Raw genomic sequence first — 15403 nt, forward strand, 5'->3', positions numbered from 1 at the left:
TCCGTGGTGGCATGGTCCCATCGAGGAGGGGTCGAATTGCTATATAATGTGCGGTCGCCTTCGCCTTTTTCTGTCTCACTAGTCAATCACATACTCTCTATCCCTGGGTTGTTTCAAAGTGCAAGGTATGTGAGCAATAAAGATGGCGTCACTAGATCGGGCCCTTTCCTTCTTCGTGCCTTCCCCGCGCGTGCCTGCCTCTGCTAACCTCGATCGACCCTGCAGGGAATAAATACTTAAACACCACCTTCTATCTATCTCATCTGTCTAACATCTTCTCATCTTTTCACAATGGTACTTTCCCGCTCCCTTTTTCGTCAATTCCAGCGTCCTGCTGCCTCCCTCTTCGCCTCTCGTCCCTTGAGGGCGGCGCCGGCGCCTGTCTTTTCTGGAATCCGTACGCTGACCGCAACTGCTGCCCAACAGGGTAAAGTCTTGTTGGTCCTCTACGATGTAAGTATCTTCAATTACCTTTTCAAGTCGCACAGCTCACACGAACAACAGGGTGGCGAGCACGCCAAGCAGGAGCCTGCTCTTCTCGGAACCACCGAGAACGAACTTGGTATCCGCAAGTGGCTCGAGGACCAGGGCCACACTCTCGTGACTACTTCCGACAAGGAAGGCGAGAACTCGACCTTTGACAAGGAATTGGTCGACGCCGAAGTCATCATCACCACCCCGTGAGTTTTGCGACTGGATGGTCAGGTTCACAAGCTAACCCTCGATAGTTTCCACCCTGGCTACCTCACTGCTGAGCGTCTGGCCAAGGCCAAGAAGCTCAAGATTGCCATTACTGCTGGTATCGGTTCCGACCACGTCGACCTGAACGCTGCCAACAAGACCAACGGTGGTATCACCGTTGCTGAAGTCACCGGATCCAACGTGGTCTCTGTCGCCGAGCACGTTGTCATGACTATCCTGACCCTCGTCCGCAACTTTGTCCCTGCCCACGACCAAGTTCGTAACGGTGACTGGAACGTCGCTGCTGTCGCCAAGAACGAGTATGACTTGGAGGGCAAGACCGTCGGTACCGTCGCTGTTGGCCGAATTGGCGAGCGTGTTCTGCGCCGCCTCAAGCCCTTTGACTGCAAGGAGCTTCTCTACTACGACTACCAGCCCTTGAAGCCTGAGGTTGAGAAGGAGATTGGTGCTCGCCGCGTTGACACCCTCGAGGAGTTGGTCGCCCAGTGTGATGTCGTTACCATCAACTGCCCTCTTCACGAGAAGACCCGCGGTCTGTTCAACAAGGACCTCATTGCCAAGATGAAGCCCGGCTCATGGCTCGTCAACACTGCCCGTGGTGCCATCGTTGTCAAGGAGGATGTCGCCGAGGCTCTGAAGAGCGGTCACCTGCGCGGATACGGTGGTGATGTGTGGTTCCCCCAGCCTGCGCCCAAGGATCACCCTCTGCGTTATGCCGAGCACCCATGGGGCGGTGGCAACGCCATGGTGCCTCACATGTCTGGTACTTCGATTGATGCCCAGGTACGCTATGCCAAGGGTACCAAGGACATTCTTGACAGCTACTTCTCTGGTCGCCACGACTACCGCCCTGAGGATTTGATTGTTTACCAGGGTGACTATGCCACCAAGGCTTATGGCCAGCGCAAGTAATTAAAATAGTTAGGTGTTTGAAGTTTTTGTATATATGAATAATGATTATGATTCGTCACATTAATTGGAAATTTCATTTGGAGTAGAGCGCAACAATCAAATGTAAAGCTCATCATTGCTGAAATAAAGTAAGAAATATGACTATTCATGTTACATAATTCAAGCTTCAACGTTTTGACCCGCTGACGACAGGATTCATCTGATGTGTTCGAGCACGACCGTCGGTGTCTCTCCAGGTGCGGCATGCAAAATTCTTTGACACTGGCAAACCAGCAGGACTCTCCCACCGAAAATTTTTCTGCCTCGCCATGTTTGGTCTTTATTTTAGCACACTGCACCGTCTGTGCATTATTTTCACGAGAACCTCAGAACGCAGTCTTCCCGACTAAGACCTGTCGTGCTTTTTCTTTTTCTCTCTCTTCAGTTCAAAATCTCAAGCAACATGTCCCAAAGGAAATCTCGACTCGCCCCAATGACAGGGGATTCTCGATTTGTATTTGTTGGTGACACGCCCTTCGTCGTTCAGAAACCGCTTATCCAAGCCACATCAGATCTCTTCAAGGACACCGAGGTCGAACACCTGCCTGACGAAAAGCCCAACGACTTCAACAAATATCTCAGCTGGGCAGAAGGAAAAGGCATCCCTGACGAAGAAGACTCAAACCCCCGATGGTGGAATTCTGCAGGCAACGACGATGATGACGACGACGACGACGACGACACATGGCTAGATCTTGGGGGTCTGTGGTTCTTTGGCGGCCGTATCGGCGCGCGCCAATTCCAAGACGCGGTGATTATTAAATGTATGGAAAAACGGCGGTGTAAAACGAATCCGCTCAACGACTTGACCGTGGATCATTTCTTCAGCTCGCTGTTTCCAGAAAAGACGCCGTTTCACACGTTTCTGGTGGATACGTGTTTCATGACGATGATTGATGAGGATGAAATGTCAGAGTACGATAATATGGTCTTTCAGATGGCGTGCAGTGCCAGACAGGCGTTTTTGTCCGAGGTCATTTCGAAAATGATGATAGAGAAGAGAAAAAGGGAAAAACGAAAACGAGAAGGAAACGAAGATACCGAAGAGTCTGAAAACCCAGCGATTAGAATGAACGTTCTCTTTGACTACATTGTCTCGTCTTCGCCTCCGTATGACGACAAAAAATCACCCGCTGCTAGAAGGGCTGATGATAGCAGCGACGAGGACGAGAGGGGCAGCACTCGTATGCGTGGCTCGGTGAAGCTGGATCTGATTAAGCGGGTTCTCAAGAATGGAACTGTGGATTGATCTAAAGCTATTCGAGAGAATGGTCCAGGGTGCCAGTCTTGTGAGACAAGTTTTACGAGTGTGTTGGTTAGCGTTAGTACTAAGGGTTCCTGTGGAAGCTTGACAGGACATTGAATTCGTGGCTGTATTACTATTCATTAATCTTTACTCATTTCAAAAAAAAAAAAAAAAAACGTGGCCATGACTAATGTGACGACATATTATGTAACAAAAGCCTAAAAAGTAAAAACCCATGAGACTTTGAATGAAGCTTAATATGGAAAGTTTATCACGGATAACTATTTTTGGCTCTCGGCCCGTTCCCGAGCGGGTCCATCTATAATTAGCAAACGGGAACCTTTTTTTTACACCTACTGTTACGGTTACGCATGTACTATGGAGTCATGCATGCTGTAGAACGGTGGTAATATTCTAGAAGACTTCTAGGGGGAAAAAAAATCCAGGAACGCATACCAACGTCAAGGCTGATCGGTATATATTGACCGTTATTGCTATTGGCTGATGTGGTATCCCATCTTACTCAGCCGAACTGCATAATGGTTACAAGAAGTAACTAGCTCGCGATATTTGGCACCTATCCCGAGAGTCCGGAGCACATCCCGTTTGTAGTAATTCATCCTACGTAGTTGGCTCCCATACTGGTAGCTGATTGCGACCTGAATGATCAAGGTTGTCAAGGGCTAAAAGAAACACACACCTGCATGCCCGTTTGTCAGCTGATAGGTTTGGACCCCACCAGGAGTCGTTTGCGGGTAACGAATGATATTGGAGAATAGCCCATCTGCTTCTTAGTTTGTAATCTTTTTTTAAACTTTTATATTGTTTTTCTTTTCTTTTCTTTTTTTTTAACAGGTCAACTGATGTCTTTCAGGTATGTTGGGAAATGTTTCTGGGTAATGGCTTTTTATTCGTACACCACCACGTCACCAAGCCATCTAAACAAACCGGGCAACCGGGCAAACAGGGCTGCGCACCGCCCCAGATGGCCCTGCATGCATGCAGATTCCAGAAGTAGGATATGCATCATGCATTATTTTTCCCCTCCGTTCGCATCCTCGCATCCTCGTAGGGCTGAGTTCAGGGGGGCAGAAAAACTTGCATGAAAGAAACATCCCCGGCCCGTCAAACGGTGTTGATACACACAGGGGATATGGTTGGTAGATGCCCTTTTTTTTTAATATTCGGAGATCTATTATTATTATTTCGCTTGTTGCAGGTTGTAACTGGTTGCACAAAAGAAACAGAAAGAAAAAAGTCTTGGTTTCGGCCCGATTTGTCTCGGCTTTACCGGCTGAGGAAGACAAGAGAAAGAGGGGGAAAAAAAGCATAGAAACGGGAAAATGAGTCACATCCGTGCATTACCGTCCTGTCAGAATCTAAGTTGTCTAGTTGGATCAAGGTGATTATCAAAAACGTTCCGCCACCGGGATGGCTCGGTACAACCAGTAAGTTGGTATACGGAGTATTATGCACAACCGTTGCGTTTGACAGCTCGTATGGATTACGCCCGCCGGCCGGCTTCTCGGGATTCAAAAAATTTGCCGTCCTGTTACACATGGCTGTGTAAAGCTAATAAGAATACGAATAGCACTACTGTTTCTAGAAACGGTCTAGAAGCTTAGGAGAGGTGGGTTCCCGGTTGACTCATTGTTGCTTATTGTTTCGAAGATTGGATGGATCTGGTCTTGTCTCGGATTGCTGAGATGTGGGACTGGTTTAATGAGACCGTTTACGTGCCGAGAAACAGCCGTGAAACGGTAGACAAATTCACCTTGGAATTATTTAGCATGTAACTATGTATCCATTCTACCCTCCTGGACAAAGATGTTTGGTGCGAAACCGATTACTAAAACGGGAAACGTGGCTTCCACGCGGCTGGACTTGGCTGCATCACAGTACGGATACGTAGTAACGTACTATTAATACGCAGTTGTAGTAAGTACGTGGTAGTAAGACCAAGACCTGCAAGTAGATCAGCCGTCCGATCTACGTCCCACGTCCTGCGAAGTAATATGCAGCATTCCAACACTCCGGGACCAACCATTTCGCTGAGCCAACAAACGGCTAGTTTGCTTCACGTAACTCCCTTCGCAGCCCAAGAGCCAAGGATTTGCGGAATTCAGCCACCAAAGTGGGCATGCAGGACTAAATTAAGTTGCTCTAGTCTTTTCTAGAAGAATCGCGCCCGGATGACTGTGCTGCACTGCTGATTGGCAATTCCGGGATGATTCAATTTTACTAGGCCCGTCCAATCGCGGCCGAGAACCTCGATGTGATATACATAGTAGTGACCACTGACTGCCTCTAGAGTCTAGTGAGAATAGTGCCAAATAGTCGAAAATCGGATGATTATAATCATCAACCCGCAACGTGGCAGTCATCATGCATCCATGCAGAGAATCTGTAAAACAACACGGTATTAGTATACGATACGCGCATTCTGTTGAAGCCTAGCAGGCCCTCAGGCAACCGTTGACTCACGCTGACTCACAGCAAATAGTAATTAGTGATCGCAAATAATTACGTGGAAAAATCGAGTCTTCGAGAACAAGCCAAGAAGTTCAAACAGGCCTGTTACTAATTAATCTTATGCTACAAGCCACAACTTCGCGGGCCCGCTTTCTTGCACCCACCACCGGACTGATTTTATACCGGAGTAATAATACAAACAGACGGCACGTCCACATAATCATAACAGCAATAATAATGATTACCGTATTTAGCTTACACCACCATGTGCCAAAACGAGGCTTGGTGGGGCGGCGATTGGCCCCGGCGGTGCCTGGTGCCTGGGCAGTGAGAGCGCCGCATCTCTTCAGCGAGCTATACTGACCGGACCCTTTTTGTTCTCTCTCGTTTCTTCAGGCGGTGCATGGTGCTAGTTCCTTCAGTCAGCAGCGAGGGCCGCCATTATAAATACTTCGTGTCGATCCCCCACTGGAATTGAGTTTTGTTTCCTTGATATACAACACCATCATCCAACTTGTACATTGCTTGTCCCTATACAGCCTCAGTTATATCAGTCTCAACTCACTGTTAACATCCACTCATCTTATGGGCCGCGGCGGATACAACTGAACATTGAACAAACAACACTTGAACATTCACATATCATACACAACATATTATATACAGACCCAACCCAACCCAGCGTCTATCCAACTGCAAAAATGGGCCGCGGCGGTTACAACGTTCCACCTAGCGAGCCTTCGCCTCCCTCGCCCTCTCGTCATCAGGGCATTCACCACGGCACAATGCGAGGTCGCGGAGGATACAACGGTGTCCACGAGGACGTCTGATGTCGACGGAGAAGGACCGGCGAGATGATCTCTCTCTCCTTTTTTTTCAGCAGCATCACTTGCCAACACAAAACCTAGCCCTTGTCAGCAACGAAACTTGATATTTGGTTAGGGTTTGATCGCCAGCTGCTGAAAAAAAAAAGACTCACTTCTCAAACACCACTCCTAGAACATCCTCGACATCTCCGCCTTCTCCTCGCCCGGTGATCTTCGCTAGACTTTCTGCTGCAGACCGCAGATGCTCTGCGGCTGTCACGATGTCTACCTCTGTTTCCATATTGACGACTGTATTATTACCTGTGTACTTTTTATGAACGAAATTGTCCTTATCAGCATCATCATCAGACGGCGTTTTCGATAGTGTTTTTTGCCTTTCGGTTTGGATTTCATCAAGAGCATCAGCGTGGGTTTCGGCAAATAGAGCGGTGTCGGTATTGGTATCATATAGAAAGTCTTCCAGATGTTGCAAGCATGTTTGTAAATTAGAGCGTTGTCGATGCGTTACTCCCAGCGAGTCTTCCCAGTATGAAATATCATTTGCCTCTTTGCTTTCTCCCAGTCCTTCTGCTGTTGTAAGCTCCTTGAACGTAGTGATTAGTCCGCGCAGGAATGCTTGTATATGCCCAGGATCTGCCACAACCAGCCCGGACTCGTCTTCGGACTCCTTGCACGAGATGGAGAAAACCCGGTGGGCCGGTATTCCCGCGAACAAAGTTCTGACATGATCGATCAGCCTGCCAACAACTTCCTCCCGGCTGTGCGCTGGTAGTTTGTCTGATTTATTAATAGCAACCATGAGCCGCTTGCCCTGTTTTTGACAAGCTTGAACCGCCTCCAACAGCTCCGGGTCAACAGCTAGCATCGTCGGCGACGATGACGATGAGCCAACCGACAGCACCACAACGACAACATCCGACTCGAGAGCGCGTGCTTTTGCGCGCCGGATGCCCTCCTGCTCAACAATACCGATAATGCCACCACTGCCAACACCACCACCACCACTCTTGGATGACCGTAAACCGGCCATGTCTCCGAGCTTACAGTACCAACCCCCCAGATCAATCCCGACGTCCACAATATCTCGCGTCGTCCCTTCCTCTGTGCTCACAATTGCCGCCTCTCGGCCAACGATTCGATTAAGCAGCGAGCTTTTGCCCGCATTCGGCGCTCCAAGCAACGCGACTTTGATTCCACTGCGCAGCATTTCCCCCTTGGACGCATTCTCAATATGAAACCGGATCTGTCGCCGGAGCACTCGCACCTGAGCCGCAACAGAGTCAACAAGCTGCGCGGGCGACTCGTCGAAATGCTGGTCTTCCGAAAAATCGATCAACGCCTCTAGCTCCCCGCGCGCATAGAGCAGCTCGTTGCGCCAGAGTTCATAACGTTGGGATAACGCGTTATTCGCGCCTCGTACCGCCAGCCGTCTCTGTTGTTCTGTATCTGCGTGCAGTGTGTCGCCTAATGCTTCGATCTGCGGTAGATCCAGACGGTCGTTCATAAAAGCGCGGCGCGTGAATTCTCCGGGTTCTGCGTATCGGATTGATCCGCGGTCGTTATTGTTGCATTTATCAATCGCTGCAAGCACCGCTTTGATAATCGCTGGTCCGCCGTGCACATGCAATTCGAGTATATCTTCGCCAGTTGCTGTCCGAGGACTCGGAAAATACAGCACCAGCGCTCCTGCATCCAGAACTGTGTTTTGAGACGTCTCCTGCGACGGATCGTACAATGCTCGCAAAGCCGCAGTCCGGGGTTTGGGGTCTCGCGTTCGGGGGCATAATGAGCGATATATCTTTAAAAAAAAAAAGAAAGAAAACGTCAGATCTCCTTTGCTATATCCAAATGGAGAGGGAGGATCTTCTTACATGCAGACACGCCGGTCCAGATAGCCGAATTACTGCAATGGCAGCCCGCCCCGGCGCTGTTGACAGCGCATAAATCGTGGAATATCCATTGCTGTATCTGATTGTCGAGGTGTGGAAATTTTTTTGAAAGATTCCCTTTCTCGTCACAGAGTGTGTGTCGCGCTGATGGCATGAAACGCATCTCGGAGCTGTCGTTATCTGCCCGACGCGGCAAGAATTTGATAAAGGCCCATTATTATGACGAAGGACAACACCCCTAGCTGGGATCGAGAATAAAAATCTTCGCATGCGCAATAGGACAAAAAAAGAAAACTTAAAAAAAGGTAGTGAGTGACGGCCGACTCGATGTTTCAAGGACTGACTACAAGTTGAGAGATCGATAAGCTCGGAATGCGGAGTCAATTAATTTACTGCTTAAAACACACCACGTGACCTCTTTATTAAACGTCGAACGACCACCTTATATTGGCTCAGTCAGGATAGTCTCCTGCTCTATCCCAGCATTCCCATGATCAGACATTATATGTACAGCGTAATGCAATACTAGTTTAGACTTCCCAAACAGATACAATAAAAAAAAAAGAACCACAACGAGAGAAGAAAAAAGGAGTCGGTTTAAATGCAGATTGAGCCGACAAAAAACCGAGAGATAATCAGAAAGATGTACGAAGAAATGTATGTTGTATGGTGCTGATTTATTCGGTCCAGTCATCCAGTGGCTGGAACGAGGAGACAAAAAAAAGGGGGATTCCGTCAATCAAGTAGACGCTCAGAATAGGCTCCAAATGCAAGAAACATGATATCATGTAAATATACCGAAGAACAACAAACAAAACGAAACAAAATAACGGCGCCGCCAAGTGATGTACAAAGAAAGGGAAAATAAAACAACAACAACAAGTGTTTGTCATGGAGACAAATTCCATCGAGGGAATAAATCGTATCAATCCGAGATTTCAAGAGGCTTATCTGGCGTCGACCCTTCTTCTGCTGCCTCACCTTCGGCATGGTCGGTGGATTGTGAAACCACAATGGAAGGAGTCGACATAGGTTGAGCAGAGCTATCATCATCAGCCTCGCCCGGTGAGGCTGGCTCCTTGATCGAGGGCAGAGACCCGTCAGCACTATCCTTGCTGCCGTTCGTCATGTTTCGTGACCTCATTCTCATTCTTCGAGCTCGTCTCTCGTCTTCCGCATTCTCTCTTCTTCTCCGTGCCCGTTCTTCGTCTCCGTCCATATTACTCCGTAAGCCTTGTAGCAGATTGGCAGCTCTGTCGGCGATGTCTTCTCCCTCGGAAATCTGGGTTTCCTGGTTTGTAGCATTTTCATCCTCCTGAGGGTTCAAGTGAGAGCTATCATCTTGGCCGCTAATTGTCGACTCGCCTTCTCCTTCCTCGTCTTCGCCCGGCTGAAGGTTGGGTATTTGCTGGCCGGAAGCGACTCTGACTTGGTGTCGCTCTTTCAAACGGGCACGACGACGGCGATCGCGCTGGTCCCTCGCTTGAGGAGCAGCAGCGCGCAACTTCTCAAGGAGAGAATCCATAGCGCCACTTTGCGTGGGTGACATGAGGCTCTCGTTGCTTGCCCCGTTGCTGAGTGTAGGGTTGACGCGTTTGCGTGCCAATGAAGACTCCATTCGCCTTCTGTTCTCCTCCAGCGAAACGTTCTTCTCTTTGGATTTCTGGTTATTTTGTTAGTCTAGAGCTTGATTTATATCCAAATGAAAATGAACTTACTCTCCACTCTTGTAAGAATGATGCGAGCTTGCTGAAGAAGTCGCGACGGCCATTCTCGTCTGTATTATCCTCACCAAAAAAGATCATAATGTCATCAAAAGTCTTGCCCAGGTCATCCAGCAATATTTGCATCTGCTCTGCCTTGCGTCTTGCCTCCTTCATGCTCCGCTGCACAACCTGGCTTACCCGATCTTGAGGATGGAACTTCTTCGGGTCACTCAAGTTGCCTGAATCGAGACTCGACTGGACATTTTTGATGGTGGTGATGTATTTCTTTGCATCTTGTCGAAGAAGATCAATGTTCAATTTGTGAATACTAACCACCCCGGCAATCTCTTCTTGGAATCCTTCCCATTCGGGATATTGAATACGAACGATACGCTCAACGAGATCTGCAAACGTCGTCTCGTTCTTGTCATCTTTCACCATACCCAGGCGAGCCAGGGAGCTCAGCTTGAAACCCTGTGCCTGCTTGGTGGCGTCGTTCATGAAGTTACCAATATCGAGAATCAGGCCGAGAACATTCATCAGAGTCACTGAGTCGCGGAGAGAATCGCAGACTTTGATGACTTGTTGGACTTTTGACGAGATGTGATCGTAGTCGATTTCATAGGACCGCGTCAAAGCCAACGCGCGCATTCTCGACTTCCAATAATGACCCAATTCAAATGCAGTCTGGAGATAGATCTGATCTTCCCGAGTAAGCTCCGAAATATCCTGTTCTCGTTCTGTAGTCGCCGCATCAGGAATCGTCCAATCCTTGCTGTATGGCGCCATGAGTTTGGTAGTGTTTTCAGGAATAGTGCAAAGATCGTCACGTTGTAAAAAGTCCATAACAACATCATTGTCCAAAATCTCCTTGTCACAATGGATAATCATGCGTACTAGCTCGTCCACAGGCGTCTGAGAAACCTTTGCCAAGGCAACCTGGAAGGTTTTTGAAAGCTCATTGGAGATAATTTGTTTCTTATCCTTTCGAACCTTGGCAGACGGTCCACCACCTAAAATCTTAGTCTCCTTGGCCATGAACAAACGCTCCACTTCATCGAGAATTCCCTTCTTAGCCAATTCAGTGTACTTCTGCTCCTTATCCTCGGTCGTAGGAGTATGAGTAGCCCAAACTGTAACTTGAGGAGTGTCAATCTTGTCCCAGTGAAGTGCCTTAAGCTTCTTCTTAGGCCTGATTGATGACATAGAAGGTGGCGCGTTGTATGATGAGTTGTTTGCAGCCAAGTAATTTCCTCTCCAAGCACCGGGTGCACCAGGAGGACCTGGTGGAGGCGGTGGAATTCCCGGGGACATAGGAGGAGGCGGGGGAGGAGGAGGAATGCCCCCAGCAAATCCTGGGGGCGGGGGAGGAGGCGGGGGAGGAATACCACCAGCAAACCCTGGAGGCGGAGGAGGAGGCGGGGGAGGAGGCGGGGGCGGAGGAATTGCACCACCAGACATAGGAGGCGGTGGCGGCGGCGGAGGTGGTGGAGGAGGAGGTGGTGGAGGAGGAGGTGGTGGTGGTGCAGCAGTAGGTAGAGCTTCTTCTTTCTTTTCGGGCTCTTTTTCAACTTCCTTTTCTTCAGGTTTAGGTTTCTCGGCATCTTCCGCTTCATCATCGTCGTATCTATAAACCTTTGCCGCAATCTCTCCGAGGAGACCAGTAGCATGCAAAGCTTGCATGCGTGAACGCTCAAATTCTAGGGACGGCTTCACAGGCTGTTGTTCTTTAACTGTCTCTTCGTCCTTTTCGGTCAATTCAGGAAGATGCTCTTCCGACTCGCTTCCAGGGACCTTCTTGCGAGCGACAGATCCCAATGTGCTGCTGGTCAGAGTTCGACGGGTTTGTTGCTCGAATTCTTCTTCAACGACACCTGTTCCGTCCATTTGTTCGCGAAGTTCTCTTAGACGATCTGAGGGTCCGTCTTGGTTCCAGACTTTGCCTTCGAGCTTGAATTGGGTCTTTGTCCTCTCTAATTGGCGCTCGAGTCTTTCCAGCAACTTTTCACGATCTAGGATACCTCTCATTTGAGACGTGTCAGTTTCAACCAACTTGGCGTCTACCGTCTTCTTTGCATTGGATGCAGCAATGTCCTGTGCGTCTCGTAGCATGAGGTATAGTTCTCGTGTCTCCAATTCATTTCGCTGGAGCTCTTGGGCGCGAAGACGGTGGACATCGTTGAGCTCTGATTTGAGTGAGTCGTTTTGGCGGCGTTGCAATTCAAGAACGCTGGCCTGTTCGTCGATTTGCTTTTGTAATTTCTTAACCAGTCCATCGGCACCGAGCTCAATCTGCGCCTTCATCTCATCGCGCTCCGCAATAGCAGCCTCTGCTACTTGGCGAGCTTCGAGAGACTCGTCGAAGGCATGCCTGGCCTCTGCATCGGTATGCAACTTATCCAATAGATTCTGTACCGTAAAGCCCAAGCCTTGGCGAAGATCCAAATCTGGCAACCGGCGATCCATAGCAACGTAGCTAAGCATGGCATCGACCAACTGAAACATGCGTAACACATCTTCGCCTGAATTCTCTCGGATGAGGAGCATATGCTGCATCGCTGAAAGAAAGTAATCTCCAGCTCGAGTGCCATTTATGCGGTTACCAATGGCGTCGGTGATTTGTAGGGGGTCGCTCATGTCCTTTACTTCTCCTTCAATGCTATCCTTTGTACTACTAGCCTCACGCTGTAGAAGATCTTCGTAGTCAATAGCCTCGTTTTCTCTGAAACGTTCGACCTGCTTGTCAATAACTTCATACTGGAACCCTTCCATCTTCGTCAACAGGCGCTTGATGCCACATGATATGAATTGTGCACGAATGTGACATCGTAGCTGCAAGTCTTCTTGCGGTGCATCGACAAACATGTTGATGAGAAGCATCGTCGCAACGGCATATTCCATGAGCAAGTTCTCCATACCCACGCCGCCGCTCCGATATTCCTCACTGGCGCCCACGAGACTGCCCATCTTTCCTCGGCCATCGATGGTGACTTCGACAATGCGCATCCAGGCATCAAAACGGCCCGTCTCTCCCTGGTGGTTTTTGACCTGGTCAAGTGCCTGGAGCACCTTCTGGTGGCCCTGCCCCTCGCCCCAATGGCAAAGAAAGGTCAACACCTCACTGACCATCCTTCGAGTTTGCAGTCGAGGTGATAAGAGCGAGCTCACTAGGGCGACGATGACTTGCTGATGTGTCAGGGCATCGTCGGCGCCATACTTGTTATTCATTAAAGCTTTCAAACATTTGGCAATGTCATATTCGCGTTCAAGATCCTTTTCTGCAGACGTAGCTGAACCGGCTGGACCGGATGCTTTGCGCCGGTTTATCTTCAGTAACACGTTGGTCAGGGCGACCTGACCCTGGGCTTCGACAAAAGCCTTTACCCAGCTACAAGGCGGGTTAGTCCGAGGTTTGGAAATCAATTGTGATGTCTGGGGTCACGTACCTGATGGGTTGCGTTCGCAAACTGACACTTAAACTGGCCAATTGCTTCGACGTTATCGTATCGTCCATGACCTTCTTGACATACCACTCCGGGCTACCTTCTTCGTCAGCTCGGCCGATGAGACTGCTGGAGGCATTTCCTTCATATCCATGAGTCAGCCTAGCATTATGACGTCTCTTTTGCTCGCCTTGGAGCTCAGTCAATCGATCTTGGTGAACAAGGGTCCATTTTTTCGATGCGGGATACGCCTGCATTTGTCGTTTAGCCTGCTCAGGCAGATTCTGCCACCCACGTTTCTGCATCAATTCGAGGAAAAGCTGGTCGACGACTCGATCATCTTTAGGGCGCGATAAGTACTCTGGGCCTAAAGAGGAGTGGGACGAGGAAGGTGTCATGTGCGAGGGTGGCTGCTGAGGTGGCGGGTATGCCTGTTGCGCGTTCAAATTGCGGCTCGTAGACGGGCCGCTGGCTAAGTTTGGATTTCGGTCTCCAGCAGAGTACGGGTTCGTGAGAGTGCGGTTGGAATTGCTGTCGGAAAAATAAGAGCCTCGAGTGGCAGATGAATGGGATGAATAGATGCTGGTCTGATCTAGCGACGTTCTCGAATTGGCAGAGGAGTCACCTGTAGAGGATGAAGTGTAACTGAAGCCGGTGTTGGCTGCAGAGCTACCAGGTCTTCCCCACTGCTGATATCTTGCTCCGCGGTCACCACTCGAACTACTAGTTATAGTCATATTGGAAGCATGAGGAGGCGGACGAGGCCCACTGACATGCGCTGGCGCGTTGGGAACAGCTTTTGGATCCCAGATAGGGTATTGGTGGAAGTCGGCAGCGCCCTTGGCGAGATGACTAGGCGAAGGCTCCCGGCGAGCGTTGGGATCTTGCTTAGGCAGATACTCGACGGGGATGGGGGTTTTGGAGTCGGACGGCATATTGTCAAATGGTATCGACGTGAGGATGCCGGCATTCGACGGGAAAGCGCCGTAGCCGTCGTCGGCGTCGAAAGAGCCTATCGAGCCTCTCTTGGAGTATCGAGAACTGCGAGAACCGGCCATACTGCCGGCTAAAGACTGTGTATCTGCTGCCGGGGTGGCCGCGCCACTCCCTGGCTCATAATACCGGTCGTCGCCCGACCTGTCCTTGTGCAGTTTTCTCCCAAAGAACGACTTGCTGGCGGCGCTTTGTCTCTGTTTGTCGGGGACGGATGCTGTGGTGGGCATTTTGCTAGCGGAGGACGTTTAGAAGACAGCATGGGCGAGGCGTTGTCGGGGCGCCCAAATCTCCCTCTGACAGCTGGTCCGAAAAGACGATCCCGAATCGTGTGGATCGCGGGTTTGGAGGAGTGTAGGAGATGCCGAGGGCGAGTTGTCGACAAGGCGACGATGGATGATGATAATAATAGCGAACGCCTGCGCTTCTCTCACCCTGAACCGAGCGATGGAGTGGTGCTTTGTCGATCGGGCTAGCGTGTGCCAATGCTAGTCATTGGGAGACCCGCCGCGGGAAGCCCCGAAAGGGAAGGCGGTAGCTGTAGGGTTCGCTTTGACAGGCGAGAGGGTTCTCAGGGTTGCTGGCTGCTGGTCCTCGGCAAAGCGCGTGTTTCTAGCGACTTGTGATGTTCAAGCAGAAGTCGCAGACAGCAAGATCGTCGTGTTCAGCCTGACCGCAGGAGTCCAGGGACGAATTGGCCCTGGCCCGGTGGGGCTGCCCGTGTTTGGCCTAGCCCGGTCACGTGGAGCGCTAGCTGTCTAAGGGGCTCGATCTCATGTTTTGCAGATACAGCAAAACCTCGACGGCATTAAAATTGAAATCCTCTTTATTAGCCTATTGCTTAATTTCTTTTCACTTTTCCATACAAGTTGCTTATAGAAAGGGAATATTATATATAAAAATATCTATTTCTGTGGAAAATGTAGTAGATTTTAGGGGTTCACCAGTGTAATATTTTAATCAGTTGTTTTTAGAGAGTTTGCTATACACTTGACTGTCATGGAACATCTGATCGGCTCTTTTTTGAAGAAAAAAATAAATATCTTTGTCTAGTATCTGCAGGTGCCAGGTGGAGTGGTAGCGGCTGAGAATTCCGGTACCAGTCCAATACCATTGGATACCAAACTTACCGGGCGAACCAGTGCTGCGGCTGGCGAAGCCGTGTATTATCGTG

General features: G+C 49.7%; 3 protein-coding genes across 3 annotated transcripts; 1 reads left to right on the forward strand and 2 right to left on the reverse strand.

Moving 5' to 3' along the window:
• Positions 1-291: 291 nt before the first annotated feature.
• TRUGW13939_07230 (uncharacterized protein) lies at positions 292-2902 on the forward strand (the record flags this gene model as incomplete). The annotated part of the gene is made up of 4 exons (XM_035490372.1): positions 292-453; positions 505-680; positions 729-1610; positions 2068-2902. The coding sequence occupies 4 exons, from the start codon at positions 292-294 to the stop codon at positions 2900-2902; spliced, it is 2055 nt and encodes a 684-aa protein (XP_035346265.1).
• A 3354-nt stretch (positions 2903-6256) lies between these two features.
• TRUGW13939_07231 (uncharacterized protein) lies at positions 6257-8250 on the reverse strand (the record flags this gene model as incomplete). The annotated part of the gene is made up of 3 exons (XM_035490373.1): positions 6257-6275; positions 6351-7965; positions 8070-8250. The coding sequence occupies 3 exons, from the start codon at positions 8248-8250 to the stop codon at positions 6257-6259; spliced, it is 1815 nt and encodes a 604-aa protein (XP_035346266.1).
• A 762-nt stretch (positions 8251-9012) lies between these two features.
• Positions 9013-14459, reverse strand: TRUGW13939_07232 (uncharacterized protein; the record flags this gene model as incomplete). The annotated part of the gene is made up of 3 exons (XM_035490374.1): positions 9013-9750; positions 9806-13181; positions 13240-14459. The coding sequence occupies 3 exons, from the start codon at positions 14457-14459 to the stop codon at positions 9013-9015; spliced, it is 5334 nt and encodes a 1777-aa protein (XP_035346267.1).
• Between the last annotated feature and the right edge of the window lie 944 nt (positions 14460-15403).

This window comes from Talaromyces rugulosus, chromosome IV (assembly GCF_013368755.1).
Source record: "Talaromyces rugulosus chromosome IV, complete sequence".
Lineage (NCBI taxonomy): Eukaryota > Fungi > Ascomycota > Eurotiomycetes > Eurotiales > Trichocomaceae > Talaromyces > Talaromyces rugulosus.